The following is an 18,059-nucleotide window of genomic DNA, read 5'->3' as shown; positions in this document are numbered from 1 at the left end:
AACACACATTTTGTTGACAGCTATCTCATACAACTCTCCACCGGTGTATGCATGGCCATCACTCCACCCAAGGATCAGAGGACCTTTCACCACCTCTTTGCATCCTGTAATAGGCATCGCTCCACTGATTCCCGAAGTTTGAACTTTTCTTCTTTTCTCTAGCCCCCACCATTCTTTAGCAATCAGTGCTGTTAGTTTTGATGCCTGGTATGGGACGTGATTTTAAACTCTCTGACACTGTTCACCACCAATTGGCATCACACATTATAAGATAAAAAGAACTAGAGTTAGTAGAGGTGGTAAAAAGTCCTCTTTAAGGGTGTACTAGAGACCATCACCCTGGAAATCCCACACAGTGAATGGAGCGGGGCCCATATATTAGCACCACTGCTTTAATCACTTGCAGGCCTCCATTCTCCTGAATGCTGAAAATCCCAGCAGTGACAGCCCCGTGATCAGTAATCCTCTATCCTGTGTATTAGAGATTAGCGCTAGGAGTGGGATGACCCCTTAAAGATGCCATATACATTAGATTTTTAGTGGGACCAGCTAGCTATGTACTTTGAATGAAATGTTCACCCGAAATTCATTTGAAAAAACTATTTGGTATCTTGAATTTCAACACATCTATATACCATTATACCCAAAAAGGAAAAGCCACAGCCATAGAAAAGAACAGAAAGTGCTGTGACACTGGAGTTAGGGACGCCCATTTCCAAGATAGATGTGGTTTACAGAGGTGTAACCCACCAGTATTGGACATTGACATAACTTGCAGATATGCCAGAAATGTCCCAGATGGGTATGTCCCTTTAAACTGTAATAAAACATCTTATGAAAATGAGGAAAAATCTGATAACAGAAGTACAGTAGTAAATCCGTAGGGATATAATAGACGACGCCATTGCCCTGCACGATTATGAGCAGAATAAAGGCCAACTTTTATAGCAGCCTGTGCTCTACAAATGCTGCTGCCAACACAAACCTGCAAAATCAATTCCCTTCTCTATCAGACGTCTTACAGCAAGTCATGTAGATAATACTAATATAATAGTTCTGTGCATACACTACTGTACACAGCCAGATCAGCACTTTTAGGATATGGCCCTGATAAGATTAGGAACTGAAGGAAGGAAATATAAAGCCATGACATGAAATTTCTGATCCTGTTAATTTTGATAGATCCCTCTGACAATCTACTGTTGGGTCCAGGCCAACAGTTCCTCAAAGTAAACCATCGGGGGTAACAAGGAACCGCCATGATGGATTTAAACTTGTCCGATTCCTTGTTCTCCTTAGAGATAAGAGGCGCCAGGTGCCTGACAGCCATTTATCTCCCTTACGCCTACTGAAATAACAAGCACGTTCAGTATGCCAATGTGCCAATATGGGTTTCCTGAAGGTAATTCTTTTTAGATGTGGCTCAGAATTGGGTATAATATAGCTCTGATTCCATTGCTGCCCAGGTCACCCACTGGTCTCTACTTCCCTTTCCCTCTCACCACACAGAAAAGGAGCAGAAATTAGAGATCTGCAGGGGTCCCGGACCACAATAACGGAAGTAATATAACTCATAGATTGTAAGCTCTTGTGAGCAGGGCCCTCAGTCCCTCTGTGTGAAGTGACTATTTCTTTGTAGTGTATCTTTTGGTCTGTACCTGAACCCTACAAATTGTACAGTGCTGCAGAATATGTTGGCGCTATATAAATAAAATGTATTATTATTATAAGTGGCAGGGGATCGGTGAGAATATTGTTTCTTTTATTTTTATATATATTCTTTTTTTTAACACATTCTGAGCAAATTCTACAAAAACAATTCCCACTGAAAACCCCTTTAATGAAGACTCGCCTGACAGCTACTGCCAACTTCAGGGTTACTATTTTCGCTGCGATGACAGTACATTATAGTGCATCTCCAGAACACGTTGCCAACCTATATTTAACACATTGTTGCAGCACTTATTTCGGCAGCCTCTGTACTGTGACAGTGATATTGCATGTGTAATCTCATCCCTAGCCGGTGGCAATGCAAGTTATTACAGTGACTATACACCGGTCCTAAACATAGTAATCCCGGCTGACTAAACAATGCTAAATACATAGGGTAGAATTTATTTACATCTGCATAATCTCCTTCCAAAATGACTAAGAGATCCATTCTATAAGGCAGCTACGTTCAGGCACCTCCCGGCCAACACGGAAGATCTAAGAAAGCTCTTAGCTAGCAACATTACAGGTAGGATTTACTAACATACCTTCACAGGAAAGTCCATGGGAAGTGACCCCGGAGAGGGCTTCACGACACACGTTGCAGTATGTGGGTCGGGCATGGGAACACGCGTACCAGTTGTGCATTCCGGAGAAATGGTCCATACTGTACTGGGCAGACTGGAAGCATGAAACACAAAGAGCTGTGGATCCTGCAGGCAGTGTGTACACGCAAGCACACCAGGTCAGATCTCTGCTCAGGGCAGTCCTGCCTATCGGGATTGTTATGCAAATTGCAAGTCAGGTAAGACTACCTAGTAGGAAAGACATTTCCTGCTTTTTGCACAATAAAAATGTAGCAAGACAGACACAAGAGACTTGTATGCATCGTTCTGACATATGGTTTGTTTTTATTTACCCCAAAACAAAAAAAAATCTGAAGTAAAATAACAACCTTGAGATGTTCCCTTCTGTTACATTTCGTCTGTTCCTGAATGAGAACTGAGGCTGGCCATACACATAACCTAGAGGTTTCCATGTTACAAATATTAATGGCTCAGTTTCTGTGAGTGGGAACAGCTGATCGGTGGGGGTGCCAGGTGTCGATCCACATTGATCCGATACTGATGACCTACCCTATGGATACATCATCAACATCTGCAATATAGAAAACCCCCTTAGCTATCTCTCCCAACACTTTCATACACATGCATGCCTAGCAGAGCAAAGTGTGCATGTGTTCTGAATAGAAAAGTAAGATGGTGATGGACACCTCTGGCAACAACTTATCTTACCAAGGACAAAAGGATTAGGAATGCTGCAATCCAACAGACTGAGTATTATTTCCCCAACATCTGCCGTCAAGGGAGACCCCAATACACAATATATGGGTTGCCAGTCTAACTTGTCTGATATCCATCTAGCGTTACAGCCCCCTCCCATCCAGAGGCATCTGTACAGGACTTTTCTCTCTGACGATTTCTGTGGTGGAGTCTCCAATGGAGACTTTGGCAAAGATGTGACTTAAACCTAAGGGTCCATTCACACGGAGTAAACATGCACTCATTTTGGCAAAATACATGTGTAAAGAATACACGTGTAAAAATAAGACTCCCATTGACTTCAATGACATTTTTTACACGTGTATTTTGCGAAAATTAGAGCGTGTTTACTCTGTGTGAATGGACCCTAAACCTGTCTAAAAGAAGAAATGTATAAACTTTTTTTTTTTTTTTTTAACACCCATTTTAAAAGGACCATTTAACAGATGCAAAAAACGGATGCAAATGGGTAGTTATAAATATATATATAGACACAATGTAAAAAAAAATTAAAAACGGATCGCTGTGTGTTAATGGATGGCTATGTGTCTGCATCAGTTTTTGCATTTGTTGTGCTAAACAGTAAAGCATGATGTGATTGTGTACTTAACCACTAAAAACAGCTAACGCTAGGTTCACACAAACTAGACAGAAACGTGACGGACTCCATTGTAGTCTATGGGGTCTGCAGGTTTACGTGCAGACCCAAAGGACAGAAACCCAAACAATAGTGTGAAACAAGTGTAAGTGGACCTTTTATCACCTTCACAGAAGAGAACAACTCAAGGTACAAGCAATAGTGTTATATATTAAAAAGATTTGGAGGGTTTCCTGCAATTTGCATTTTATCTGTCTACAATCAAGGTTTCGGCCATTCCTGGCATACAATAGTGAATACAATGTACTCTTGTCCCTGCAAGTTAAAAGAATCAGCCTTACCTGAAATGTTACTGCAATGCTAGTGCAGACCTTATAAGGTAGCCATACCCTTCTAAAGGCTGACAACCATACACTTGTTCTGACAGCAATATACACATGAAGCCTCATCTGAGAGTACATTCATGGATACATGTGTTTTCATGGGATAAGAGAGCAGGCTGCTGCCAGACATCTATGCCAATGGATTTATCTCCCCTGAGAAAAAAAGGATCGGGCATTCTGAGAGGTGGAAGGTGCGGATACAGACGGTCAGCCAGGTTCTGCTGACACTAATATAAGGAATATATCCTGCCTTACAAAGCTGCTAACATGACAGTACCTCAAAGAGTTCGCGGTTTTGCACAGACTTCAGTGCCGCCATCCATTCCTCCATGTCTTTTCTGTTGTCTGCACTCAGTATCAGTTTGCGAAAGGGAGTGAATACCTAAAAAAAGAAAAGAAAAATGAAGTGCAATAGGTAAAGACTGAAGTCAACTAAATGCAAAGTGAGGGAGGAGGTGAGGGAAAAAGATTTCATTTGAAGCAGCTGTTTGCTAAAGGCATGGAAGCCCAATGTGCACAGTGGCGCTGCTGGAAATGCAAACAAAGGCTTGTCTATAAACTTTAGATGCACAATCTATGTGTATATCTATGTGTGGACCTAACTGTATGTATGGATATGTGCATTTATCTTCTGCTATGGCCTGATCCAACATATGGCGGCTACAATAGCACCTGCTGTGTCCTGTATTCAATCTGTGCGCAGCTGCTGTGGCACATGAAAACTGACAACCATGTAAAATAGTAAGGAAGTTTTCATACTGTGCCTGGGCTGAGCATACATGTTTTTCTTGCTGTATGGAACAGTAATGTCTGCTCTGCTCTCATCTACAGAGACAGGCAGTAAAAAAAAAAAAAAAAAAACTCAAAAACATGGAAGCCTATGGGAAACAGATGCTACCATATGCCTATACAGTACTTACATGTATCAACAAAATACAGCTCTCTCTAGAAAGATTTTTGTTGACATGTAATACTAGTAGAATATGAAGGTTTCTAACATGAAAGGCTTTTACATGTTCAGGCTCAGTTCACACCTGCGATCAATGACCGTTCAGGGATTCCATCCCCGATTCCACTTGAAGTGGAAGCAGGACTTTTCTCTCCACATATTACTGGCAGAAACTCGGCAGACCTCATGGCAGTCTATTTCTTCGTCAGGTCCGCTTGGACGGAAACCCCAACGCACATGTGATCTTAGCATACCATAAAAAAGCTAAAAAAAAAACCTGATGACTAGTTAAGGATCATTCCCCCTACGCCCAACAGCAGCACAAGATGGGGTATTCCTGCCCCTGTGTACTGTTAGGACAGGTGGAAAAGTTTAATAGGCTAACAGACTCATGTGGAAACTGAGCGGAAACCACACAAACCCCATTATAGTCTATGGGGTCCACGGATTTCCTACGGTAACTGCTTTTTATGCAGATTAGGTTTCCGTTTGGGGGGTCCCCAAGCGGACTCCCCAAACGGTAACCCATGCACAATGTGAACAGGGGCTCAAGCTGGTTTAGAAAACACAGATGAAACATTGAAATGCGTTACACCTGTAATAAACACAAGTGCACAAAGCACATAGAAATGCGCATTCTTTATGGATATATTTTTTTGCAGTTTAACTGTTCCTAACTGCATCTGTCTGAATACACCCGTAATAGTTGTATGCACATTACAGATACATAGTCGTAAGATCTAACAAACTACCCCCCACCACCACCTTTCCACTAGAGTTCCTCAAAGACATCAAGGAAAATGTGTTGTCTTGAATGGGACAAACACCAATATGAACACAATAGGGCAGATTTAATAAACTCTTTCCAAAAAGGTTGTGCAGGTGGCAGGACCACCAAATTTATTATCATCCAAGCAAGAACATGAGCTGGCGTAGATTTTCCATGCAGGGGCAGAGCCTGGTGTAGAGAGAGTCTCACTTATGAGGCACCTCTTCCATCGGCTCAGCTATTACGGAGACTCCTCAGATTCCTCTTCGTTTTCCACTGCCTTCCCTCCCCAGAAGAAAGCTGACGCAGAGCATTTGCATTCTGTTGAGCCTTTCCGACGTCGATTATGCCCAGATTAATGGGCCTAACCAGAGGGGCATCTCATGCTTATTTTTCAGCATCCAGGGGCAATATCTGTTTCTCATTGAAAATAAAGGCATGCAGAATCTTCTGCTGGTTTTGGGGTGGATGTTACATGAGAGTGTCTGGGTTACAATCCCCATTCTAGTTCATCCCAATTGTGTTCAATGGGGTTAAGATCATGGCTCTGTTTAAGATTTTCCACACCAAAGTCCCCCAACTATGGCCTTTATGGACCTTCCTTTATGCACTGGAGCACAGTCATGCTGGAACAGAAAAGTCTCCCTAAACTGTTCCCACAGTTCTCCATAACTCCATAGCATTATCCCTCCACCATTATATTTATCATTGACACAGTGCAGTTGGCCAGGTAATGTTCTCCTGGCATTCACCAAATCCAGACTCGTCTTTCAGACTGCCAAGCAGAGAAGTGCAACTCCTCAATCCACAGAACCAGTTTCCTTTGCTCCAGACTCCAGCAACAGGCCTGTGCTTCATATCACTCCATCCACTTCTATGATTGTGACTGGTGATGTAAGGCTTGCATGTAGCTGCTCGGCCATGGAAACCTATTTTATGAAACTCCTGGCAGAGTTTGTGTGCTGATGTTAATACCAGCAGAAAAAATACTTGCAGTTATTGTCCTTGACAGGATTTGAACCCAGGACTCCAGCGCTGCAAGGCTGCAGTGCTAACCACTGAGCCACCATTTTGCCCCAGCGTTAGTAACTTCTATGAACTACGCTATGCGGCAGACCCTGCTCTGTAACTTTATGTGGTCTACCTGCACTCAATGGCTCAGTTTCTGCATTTCCAAAACTCTTCCACTTTTCAATCAAATGACTCTCAGTTCATGGTGGAATATTCACCAGCCCAATAAACACTTTCGTACCATTGAACATGAAAAGGAGGGAGCAGACGGAGGGTGCCAGTTCTGATCATGTAATCTAGTGACGAAACCAGCCCAGTAGTCCAGCATTAAACAAATAAAGAACCCCGGCAGGTGGGAAGTAACATTGTTCCCCCCAAAAAACTCCTTTACGATAAATATCCCAATACTTCTGCCCATGTGGCATATCACATATAAACACTTTCCTTAGATGTTATAGCCATTATTTCCTGTACATAACTAATATTTCTGCCTGCAGGATGACACGATCGCACAGCCGTCACATGTATAGATAAAGGGAGTATCTTCAGAGAGCTCACCTCTCCTTTTATCTCTAAATATAGACCTGGAACCCTGCGCGGGGCGATATAAAGGAACAAATATGCTTCAGTTCTTCTCTATTCACACGAGCTCCTGAGTCCGGCCTATTTAGAGGACATGTGGCTGTTCACCATGTAGGTCACAGGATGAATCATCTCTGTGACAGAAAACCCCCAGCAAAGTCCTTTTGGGTATGTAGGAGATAAATGAGAGATCAGTCACCAAGGCAAGCCTGTATTTGCAGGGCTCATTCATTCTGAAACACGTCATTGTGGAAAGCTAGTTTGGTCTTCTTTGGTCAAGTTCTAAAATGCTTCACAAGGAGGCCATATACATTAAAGATGGCTAAAGCCATCCCTTCCACACACTGAAGGAAAATATGCACAGCGGACATCTGTGATCTCCAAAACCGGTGCGGTATTGGAAGTCGCGCCATAACAATTATACCTACAGAAATGCTGGCGGTTTCCGTATAGGTACAATGGAAGCAGAAAGTCCACAGAGGAAACCTCTGCAGACTTTATTAAAAAGCGGGAAAAATCATAATGCGTTTCCGCTGCTTTTTTTCCCGCAGCACGCTACGTGGGGTCTAAGCCTAAAGGGGCTCTCTTAGTTTAGACAACCCCTTTCAAAAGAGCGTTGGCAAATTATACCAGTGGAAGATGCAGCCGACTGACAATTCAGAGGAAAGGTCATCTATATGGGACAGGGCATGGGCAGCTCAAGTCTGAGAGCAAGAGAATAGTAAGAGAGTCTGCCTTGACTCCTTGAAGCAAGAACATAGGGGGGAAATCATAAAAATACAGCACCTTTGCATGGGCACAAGACATGATAGGGTTTCTAGAGAGTAGATGCTATCATACGAGAAGTATTGTAACAAGACATTTCCTTTAAACGGATTTTTGTGTACTGAAAAAGGATTCATGCAAATAAGGGAAGGGGAGAAAACGAGTTTAACCCTAACAATACTGAGATTCTTTTAGTTAAAACAATGACATTCTCACTTCCCTAATGTCTAAATATAGCAGAGAACACGCAGGGCTTACAAGAAGTATTTACTTATGTACTATTACACAAAGCATACACTATGCCCAGTGGGAACCTTTCCCAGCAATTGTCACGTTCAATAATATAAAGGCAGCTTTGTGTGTAGTGTGAACAGAGCTGATCCTGAAGGAGATCATACAGATCACATATAAAACAGAGGAGGCAGTCTTGTGATGATGTACAGCTATACAAATTGGAAAGTGCTGCGGAATACGTTGGTGCTATATAAACAAAATGTATTATTATGTGCCGGGGATATGTCACCTCTGACTGTAAAAAGAGGGAAATCTCTAAAGAACTCTGCATGCGGTCATTCATTCTGCTTACTTCTAGGGGATAAAAATCAGCCCTTGGCCATGTGATATACAGTCCGTGGTCATGTGATATACAGTCCGTGATCATGTGATTTAAAGTCCGTGATTATGTGATGGACACACAGGTGCACAGCTCGTTACCAGGCAGATGTCTGATTACTGTGCTGTGACTATAACGAGCTGTGCACCTGTGTGTACATCACATGACCAGGGACTGTATATCACATGACCAGGGACTGTATATCACATGACCATGGACTGTATATCACATGACCACGGACTGTATATCCCATGACCAAGGACTGATTGATATCTACTGTAATCAAGTTAACATTGAATAACAGCAAGCAGAGATCTAGACTTTGAGGAATTGATACATAACATATATATGACAATTGTATAACTTTTTATTATACAAACAATAACATTTGTCTCTCAATATTGGTCTGAAAGTGGATAATCCCTTTAGGGAATGTTTACACAGATTTTTTGCAGGCTGAAAAAAAATCTGCTTCAGGAATTAAGATTTTTTTTTTTCCATAATGTGTTTTGGTACTATTCCGTTATCGGGCCAGCAGCAGCGCAGTTCAGCAGCAGCTTTCGGGACAGCAGTTCAGCAGCGGGAATTACAATGACATCCGAGGACTGCTGGCCCGATGCTTGTGCCCAGTAACCAGTACATCGATGACCCCCCTCCCCCATCCTTCTCCTCCTGCCAGTGCTGCCCCCCAGCTCTCCTTACATCTTCCCCGTACCCTCTCCCCGCCACACGACTAGGCCTCACCTCAGCGCTAGTACCGAGACCGAAAGGAAAGACACCGGGGCTCAATCCAGGCCCTGACAAGAAACACGCCGACTATAGGAACGGTGAGCTACAGCGAGCCGGAGGGACAAACTTTCTGCAGCGTCCGGCGGCTATCTAGTAGCATTCATTGCTCAAGATTTACGGTGAGGCCTATTACAGGGAGAGGGTACGGGGCAGATGTAAGAAGAGCTGGGGGGCAGCACTGGAAGGAAGAGGAGGATGAGGGCATCGATCGATGTACTGCCTACTACACACAAGCACGGCCTCTATCATCGGGCCAGCATCGGCTTAGTCATGTGGCGGGGAGAGGGTACGGGGTAGATGTAAGGAGAGCTGGGGGGCAGCACTGGAAGGAGGAGGAGATGGAGGGGGGGTCATTGATGTACTGGCTACTGGGCACAAGCATCGGGCCAGCAGTCCTCGGATGTCATTGTAATTCCCGCTGCTGAACTGAACTGCTGTCCCGAAAGCTGGTGCTGAAATGCGCTGCTGCTGGCCCGATAACGGAATAGTACCTGTGTTTTTTGTCACTTTTCTGCTCCAGCACACTGTATGGACATGGAAACTTCCCTTTAAAAAAATGCATCAAAAACTTAGACAAAAAAACGTGTCTTGGTTTTTCCTCCTCCCATTGATTACAATAGGTTTTTTCAAGGTGGAATCCGCCTAAAGATAGGTCATGTTTCGTTTTTCCATGTCTAGCTGAAGAAAAAAAAAATCAGCTAGAGGAAAAAAGAAAACAAAAAAAAAACTTCTACTGACTCCTATTGAAATCAATGGGAGGCATTTTTTGAAACAAATTCTGACTCAAAATTAGCCTGCGAAAAACTCCATGTGAACATACCCTTAAAGTAGCTGAACCAAAATCACAACTCCACATAATAAGTGATAACAGTTTTATCATCTGGGACCCCTATTATGAGAACATTGGCAGATGCTCTCCTATAACTTGGAGTGATGGATGTGCATGTGTGTTGTCACCTTATTTAAAGTGTATGGGACTGACAAAAATACTCCACTGTCTCCATCAGTCCACAGAGAGTGAGTGGAGCAACAGCATACGTGTATCACTCCATTCAAACAGGGGGCACACAACCCACATTCTCATGATCACATATCTTGTGGATAGGGGATAAAGAGATTTTCCAACAATCACAACTGAAAGAGAACTTTTCATGTCCTTGAGCATATACGGTATTATACTGTATATAGCTAGAAAGCTAGAAGTGCACTGAATTCAGAGTGCTGTCGGCTTTCACAATATGTGCCCCGAGGCTGGAGATATCTGTTACCAATAGCTCTTCAGTGCCAGACGGACGTTCCTTACAGTCTGTAAGGAACGCTCCCTCCTGACTGTAGAGTCCATAGCACTATTCTGTCAGAGGAAGGCGTTCTTTATCGCCCAGCCATGACGGTGAGGAACGCCCCCTTCCACCCTACAGCACTCTTGTAGACTAGTACGGGGGGGTCGTTCCTCGCCACTCAGCATCATGGCTGGGCGGTAAGGAATGCCCCCTCTGACAGTACAGCACCATGGACTCTACTGTCAGGATGGGCGTCCCTGAGAACGAGAAAAAATTATTTAGGAGGAAACACTATATAAGGGATTTTATTACACCCATAACTGGAAGTTTCTTATTAAACTGTGCTTTACCAGAATTAAGAATGTTTGGTCTGTGACCTATAAACTGTGAAGCACATGCGGTAAGATACTTCTACAAGTCTGGTTTTCAATGTGTATTTCTATGGTCTGAAGAAAGGAAGTGAATTTTAGAAAGGTGTTACCGACAAAAGATTGAAGATTATGCCAATTGAGACAAAGCGGTGCAGCAGAGCTAACCTGACGAATTGCTACAGCGTGATATCTCATCACAGAAGACAAGGAAAAACAATGAAGTCATTGTAAATAGTTTTGCTTTTTTCTTTTTAGTTACTTCTCTTGTGTTCTGTGATAAGATAATACGCTGTGACAATTTATCCAACTGCATAACTTTGTTTCTTATGTACCATACATTAGTAGAAGCAGAATACATCATGGGGAGCTGTTCTCAATTATCAATGTATACCACGGTGGCTCAGCAGTCAGCAACATTGTATTACAGTGCTGGAGTCCTGGGTTCGAATCCAACCAAGGATAACATGTGCAAGGAGTTTGTATGTTCTCCCTGTGTTTGCATGGATTTCCTCCCACACTTCAAAGACATATTGATAGGAAAATGTATATTGTGAGCCCTATATGGGACAAATGGCTAACAGTGTTTGTAAACCGCTGTGGAATATGAAGGCGCTATACAAGCAAGCTAAATAAATAGTATATTTTCCTATTTAAAAGTCATCTAAGCAGCTGTTACTTTACTACCTTGTGGGAAAACAAAGAGGTTAGGATGTGATGGATCACCATAAGGCAAGCTAGAGAGATACTACCTGAAGGTATATGGTTACCATGTATCTACACACAGCTCTAACCAAGGACTGCACGTGTACTCCATCATTAATGGGCCTAACCCTGATCATAGTACTGTTCATACACCAGGTATAATGAATGTACCACTGTATAAACAACTGCTCCACTTGTTAGTACTTGCTGCTGAATTGGTCACCAGACATTACAGCACTTTATTTGCTAAGTGTATTCAGGCCCGTTCACAAGGACGCAGAGGGGGTGGATTATGGCACGTTATCCACGTCATAATCCGCTCCCCTCACAATGGTGGTCTATGGAGACTGCCAGGCTCAGAAAAAAAAAAAAAAAAGAAGCGGCCTGCCCTTTCTTCAGGCGGATTCCGCGGCTCGTTGAGCCACGGCGTCCGCCTGGCGGCACCAACCTCTGGTGTCGGCCCATTCATTTGAGCCGATTCCGGAGGGGGAAGCCGCAACCGCGACAGTCGTGGCAGGCAGGTTTTGACCCGAGAGTGACATGGCTCCCCACGTGACTCTCAGTGCCAAAATCCGCCCCACCACCCTCCGTGTGAACGTAGCCTTCCTCTGCATGCCTGAAGTTCTCTGCCATGGGTTAGTGTAATGCTAAGGTCCACCATACGCCTAGGGTACATGTTGAGTGCAGGGTTGTAGAGTTGGTAAGCAACTTTTTTTTTTCTTTAATTTTCAATTTCTTTGCAGCCCGAATTCAATTTCTTCTCCCACTCTGACTCCTTCATAAAATGGCTGACAACCATGGTCAGACAAAAGCTATAAATAACCTCTAATTCATTATAAAGCTAGTTAATGACTCCTATAAAAGTAGAAGAAGAAGTGGTTTTTTGAAACATACATTGGGGCGATGCATTAGGGCTCTACAACTTACATGAGTATGTACATTGTGGCTATTTTTCACTATGTTTTTAATTACTAAGCTTGTGATGGTCAGGTTTATTTCTTCACTGGGCATATACATGTAGCCTAGTGTTGTGGGGATAAAAGCATAGCGTTTATATATGTAATTACTTGTTACTTGGTTATTGATTGGAACACTGCTACATGCTATGAACCCTTGCTGCATCCTGCAGTATACACCATATACGGATGGGTTATACACCTGATGTGGTTATGCATGCATAACACACCTGTTCACATGAACATTATATTTTGACAGTTTGTGTGTACACTGTTTCACTCATGTGCATAGCATTTACCTAATACTATTGTGAACAGTATACCATATGGCAGACCTGGGCATTGTACGGCCCGCAGGCTAAATCTGGCCCTCTAACTGTATATGACCGGCTCCCATAGGTCCTAGATAGATGCTGAATTGCAAGCCGGTTAAAGGACCTTTGATGATGGTTATCTGCCTAGCACCGTTGCCTTTTTATATTATATTATATTGTCTTGTTTGTATTATACTAAAAAAAACTCTTGAACTTAAAAACTTTTTTTTATATTTTTCTAATTATTGTGTGGATATTTTGAGTATCTCCTGCATGTTTTGTTTTTGTTAGGAGTCCTATAAAAGGAAATATATAACAAACTATATATATATATATATATATATATATATATATATATATATATATTTTTTTTTTACACAATATTAATAAATTGGCTTCAAAATAAGCCCTGGTTCAGTGTTACGCCAATAGCTATCTCTTCTGATTTTCCCATACACAGTCTATGCTCTTAAAACCAGGGCTATAGAGTTGGAAGGTTTAACAAGTGACTCAGACTCCTCTTCTCCCAGAGTCCGTTCCTTCTCTGATTCTGACCCCTTCATCAATGGCAGTCATGCTCAGACAGAAGCAGTACAGCTCCTCTAATTCCAGCCTGTTACATATTTACTTTCATAGGAACTTGAACTATGCATTTAATTATACAATATTAATAACTGTCTAATTAAAAATATCAATTTATTTTAAAACTGGAGTAAGCAACTTTTTTCCAACTCTGCCCAAAAAAATCAAAAGCATTAGCTATGTTGAGATCTAATAAGCCTGATGCTCCTTTTCCTTGACATCTGCTTACATCAGCATATACATACACTGTATATATATATATATATATATATATATATATATATATATATATATATAATGACTCAAGTTGCACTTTAACAGCTTGTAAAAAGATCTGCAATTATTATAATATTTATAGTCACAAAGACTGCAAAGAATGCCCTGTTACATAGTCCTGTTACAACTCCGCTATTAACCCACATCCTGCCCTCTAGAGCATTGCTCTGCTAACCACATGCCGACTGATGTACAAAAGGTGTGTACTGACAAGTGTTAAAAATAGCAATGAAGCCGCTCCCTTATCTTTAACCATTCGTGATGCAGAATTGTGAAAGAATTCTCAGAAGTTGTGTGTTTGGCTTTATTTTTTTTGTAATCTTTAATGGCCGTACGACCACGTTGCCTCTATTTAGGAGGGTTGAGAAGTTTATAGTCACCCTGGTGCTGCCGACGCCAAAGGAAATGTGACCTGACCAGAGCATATATACATCCGATAGCTGGAGGGTCTGCCAACTACATCAAGTAATGTCTATGGCTGTTACTCATCATGCTCGGTTCCAGTGCCATATTTCATCAGGTGGCCTGGGCTACTACAGACAGCTTCATAAGGAGAAGTCATCAATATATCAATAAGGGTTGGGTGCGCTACACCCCCAACAACAAGCTGAAGGGGCCACATCGCACCAGAATACTTCCTTCACATGTGCACAGCAGCACTCCTGGCCACCAACTGTGTAGGGTACTGATGCCACTCTCAGAAAACATTTCTTAATGCCTATTTTACTTATAATTGTGATTTAATTGACTATAGTGTGCTTATCAATCCTACTGGATGCCATATTCATTTCAGCCTCAGTTTGGGTGCGGAGTTATAAAACATAATCCCAATTTAGACGGGACCAGAAGTCCACTTTGACATTTGCCAATGCTGGACCTGAACGAAGGCTAAAATTAGATGAATAAAGCAAATAAAGCACCCAGCAAGTTATCTAAGTACATAATAGTTATTACAATGCCACTGCAAATGAAGAGGCAAATAATCTTTTGGGTGTTTCTTTAAAGGGGGTGTCCAGGACTACAAAATCCTTAGGAAAGATCATCAATTTCAGATTGGTGGTGGTCTGACACCTTGAGGCCGCATTTATCAGGCCTGTTATGTTCGTGACAGTGCTAATCATTGACAAGGCTCAGTGATTAGCTCTGCAGCCTTGCAGCGCTGGAGTCCTGGGTTCAAATCCCGCCCAGGACAACATCTGCAAGGAGTTTGTATGTTCTCCCCGTGTTTGCGTGGGTTTCCTCCGGGTACTCTGGTTTCCTCCCACACATCAAAGACATACTGATAGGGAATTTAGATTGTGAGCCCTATATGGGACAGTGACTGTCAATGTCTGTAAAGCGCTGCAGAATATGATGGCACTATATAAGTAAGCATAATAAATAATAAATGAGTCACATGGCTTTGTTTGCAGCTCAGTCCCATTCAAATGAATCAGACTGAACTGCCATACTAAGCACAGCACTGTGCTCACCGAACTGAAGAGGTCGTTGTACTTGTTGAAATGCTATAGTCATGTCAAACAGCTGATCGGCGGAGGTACCGGGCACTGGACCGATAGCAGTGATCTACCCTAAGAATAGTTCACTGAAAAGAAAAAACGGGGCACCACTATAATAGAATAACCAAGTGTTATGGACTGGGTGCATCATGTAAACCCTATCACATAGAAGCAAAAAACAAAAGAATGTATAGTACGACGCACACCAAGACCAAAATTATAATAAAGTTTATTGAAAATTACAAGAGAGACAGCTAAAGATTAAAAACCATTAAAAACAAAAAGACCACAAAGGTCTAGTATACAATAATAGTACAATACAATAATGGTATATATATATATATATATATATATATATATATATATATATATATATATATATATAATTTTTTATTTTTTTTTATATATGGCGAGAGATATATACACACCAATACTCACAGACATATGTCCCATGCTCAGAAATAAAAAAAAAAATATATAAACAAATATTCATCAAGATGGAACAAAGTGTCAGACATACATCAATCAGTAATATACAGATCCAATAAAGAAATGATACAGTATCTATGAGAAGCCCCAAAATAATGTGAACAGGTGGTGACCAACCTCAAAAAGGGAGGCATCACCCCAAAAGTACCGCTGCCTCTACACGCAGCTTTGTCAGGGGTATAAAAAGACAGGTCACAATGATAGTGCTACAAACCACTTTTATAGGGGTTATGCCACAAAGAATATTCATCCTTTTTCCATAGGATAGAGAATAAATGTACGATCAGCGGGGGTCTGATCACCGATTGCCCCTTCTCTGAGAATTCAGCCTGACTAGTCACTGACAATGTATCTGTGCCCTTTGCTAGACGGGATTCACTAGGCTATCACAGGCGTTCCCACTGGAATAAATCCGAGCGGGGATGTGTCACGTCCAGTTTGAGCATGTTATGCAGTTATGTTGTATTCCCAATGGGGGTAAAACACCCTTCGTTTTCAGGATCTGTGGGCTCTCAGTGATCAGACCCCCTCCCCTTCACACATGATCAGCTATTTTATTTACCTTGATACATGCATTCAAGTGATTTATATCCCTAAAACACAAGACAGAAGATGCATGTAGTCGTGCCAAGTTGTGCAGACTGGGACACTTACTGTGAAACTGTTGTTGAGGTTTTTGGTGCTTGACTCTGCAACACTGGCATCTGTTATGTCAATCTCCTCAAATATGATGGACTGTAAAAGAGCAGAAAAAGCTGATGTTACTACTTAGTCCTCTATAAAACATGTATACAATAGGAGCGTTACCTACTCTCACGTTATACAGATAATACAGGAAACCTAAGCAAGCAGGCTCAAACTACACCAACGGCTCACTGCTTTTATAATGTATGTCATGTCAATAATATGATGAAGACGGAAGACTGTCCAATGTGGATCCAGAGAATGGGGGAAATTGGTTCCATGTGTGAGGTCCTAATCCACTGACATGGATGAGTATGATAGAAACTGACTGCTGACATGTCCAACAAGCATTTTGCTTGCAGCTGCTTAAAGAGGACCTGTCAACTCTCCCGACATGTCTGTTTTAGCAAATACTTGGCTTCCCGTATAGTATAAGGAGAAGCTGGAGCAGCTTGTTACAACTCTTGTTCCTCCTAGAAATGTCTGACAATTAGTTGGGGGTATGCCCCTACACAAATAGCCAGAAACAAGATGGTTATAAGAAAAGGTGCCCCAAAAGTATTGTTACATGGAGACTCCCATTTACTTAGACAGACATGCCAGGAGTGTGTCACCAAAACCAGCTCGTATACCTATCAGCAAGGCTGTGGAATTAGTAGTGGAGTTCAGGTCAGGTCTGGGTGGAGTCAGAGACAGTAAGAAGTTACCGACTTCAGCTCAAAGTACAATAATTATTTATAATTATAGCGTACAATTACTATTGTTGTATAATTAGATGCATAGCTGTTAAATATTTACTCTGGTTGTCAACATATTGAAGAGTCAGAGTTGATGTTTTGTCCTACTGACTTCACAGCCCTGTATATCATGGTATAGATCCAGCCCCTGGGACCCCCAGCAATACAGCTGATGTTACATGGAGAAGATGAGGCCAGACAGTAGCCGTCGGTGAAATACATTGTGGTCATTCACAAAAATAATGTCCTGGTAATACACAAATGGCACAAACACACAAGAAAAGAAAAAAAAAACCCGGTTAAGTGAGGGTGGCCTAGACCAGGGGGCTCACATCTATGACATCTACGTGGTCTAATAGGGCATATGAACAGGGGCTGTTTATAGGACATACATTAATGTGTCCTAATGACAATGCATCCATATGATAACTTCTCACTTATGTTACAATAGAGTCATAGGCACAAGGAGCAGAGGAATCAACGCTAATGTTCAGACAAGTAAGGTTAAGCATATGTGCACCACGGCATTATCCTGGAATTTCATTATGCAAAAGGTTTTTAATAAAATTATCAATAATCGGAAATGTAAAAATTGTTTTTGCTGTGTAGTTCAGAGCAACCTATCTCCAATATCAGGAATGGTATAGTACTATATAGTACATATCAGGAATGGTATAG

General features: G+C 41.9%; 1 protein-coding gene across 2 annotated transcripts in view; it reads right to left on the bottom strand.

Annotated features, from left to right (window-relative positions):
* Window positions 1–18,059, bottom strand: part of DGKD (diacylglycerol kinase delta) — a 66,725-nt gene that overhangs the window by 32,625 nt on the left and 16,041 nt on the right. For both annotated transcript variants that reach the window (XM_075268949.1, XM_075268950.1), the window contains exons 3-5: window positions 16,615–16,695; window positions 4,291–4,395; window positions 2,259–2,391 (exon numbers count right to left, since the gene is read on the bottom strand). In XM_075268949.1, the coding sequence (XP_075125050.1) occupies window positions 2,259–2,391; window positions 4,291–4,395; window positions 16,615–16,695 (319 nt within the window). The remainder of the gene's footprint in view (window positions 1–2,258; window positions 2,392–4,290; window positions 4,396–16,614; window positions 16,696–18,059) is intronic.

Source organism: Leptodactylus fuscus, chromosome 3, assembly GCF_031893055.1.
Source record: "Leptodactylus fuscus isolate aLepFus1 chromosome 3, aLepFus1.hap2, whole genome shotgun sequence".
In the NCBI taxonomy this organism is placed as follows: domain Eukaryota; kingdom Metazoa; phylum Chordata; class Amphibia; order Anura; family Leptodactylidae; genus Leptodactylus; species Leptodactylus fuscus.
Note: the sequence above shows the minus strand (reverse complement) of the source record. Positions and strands in the feature narration are given on the sequence as shown.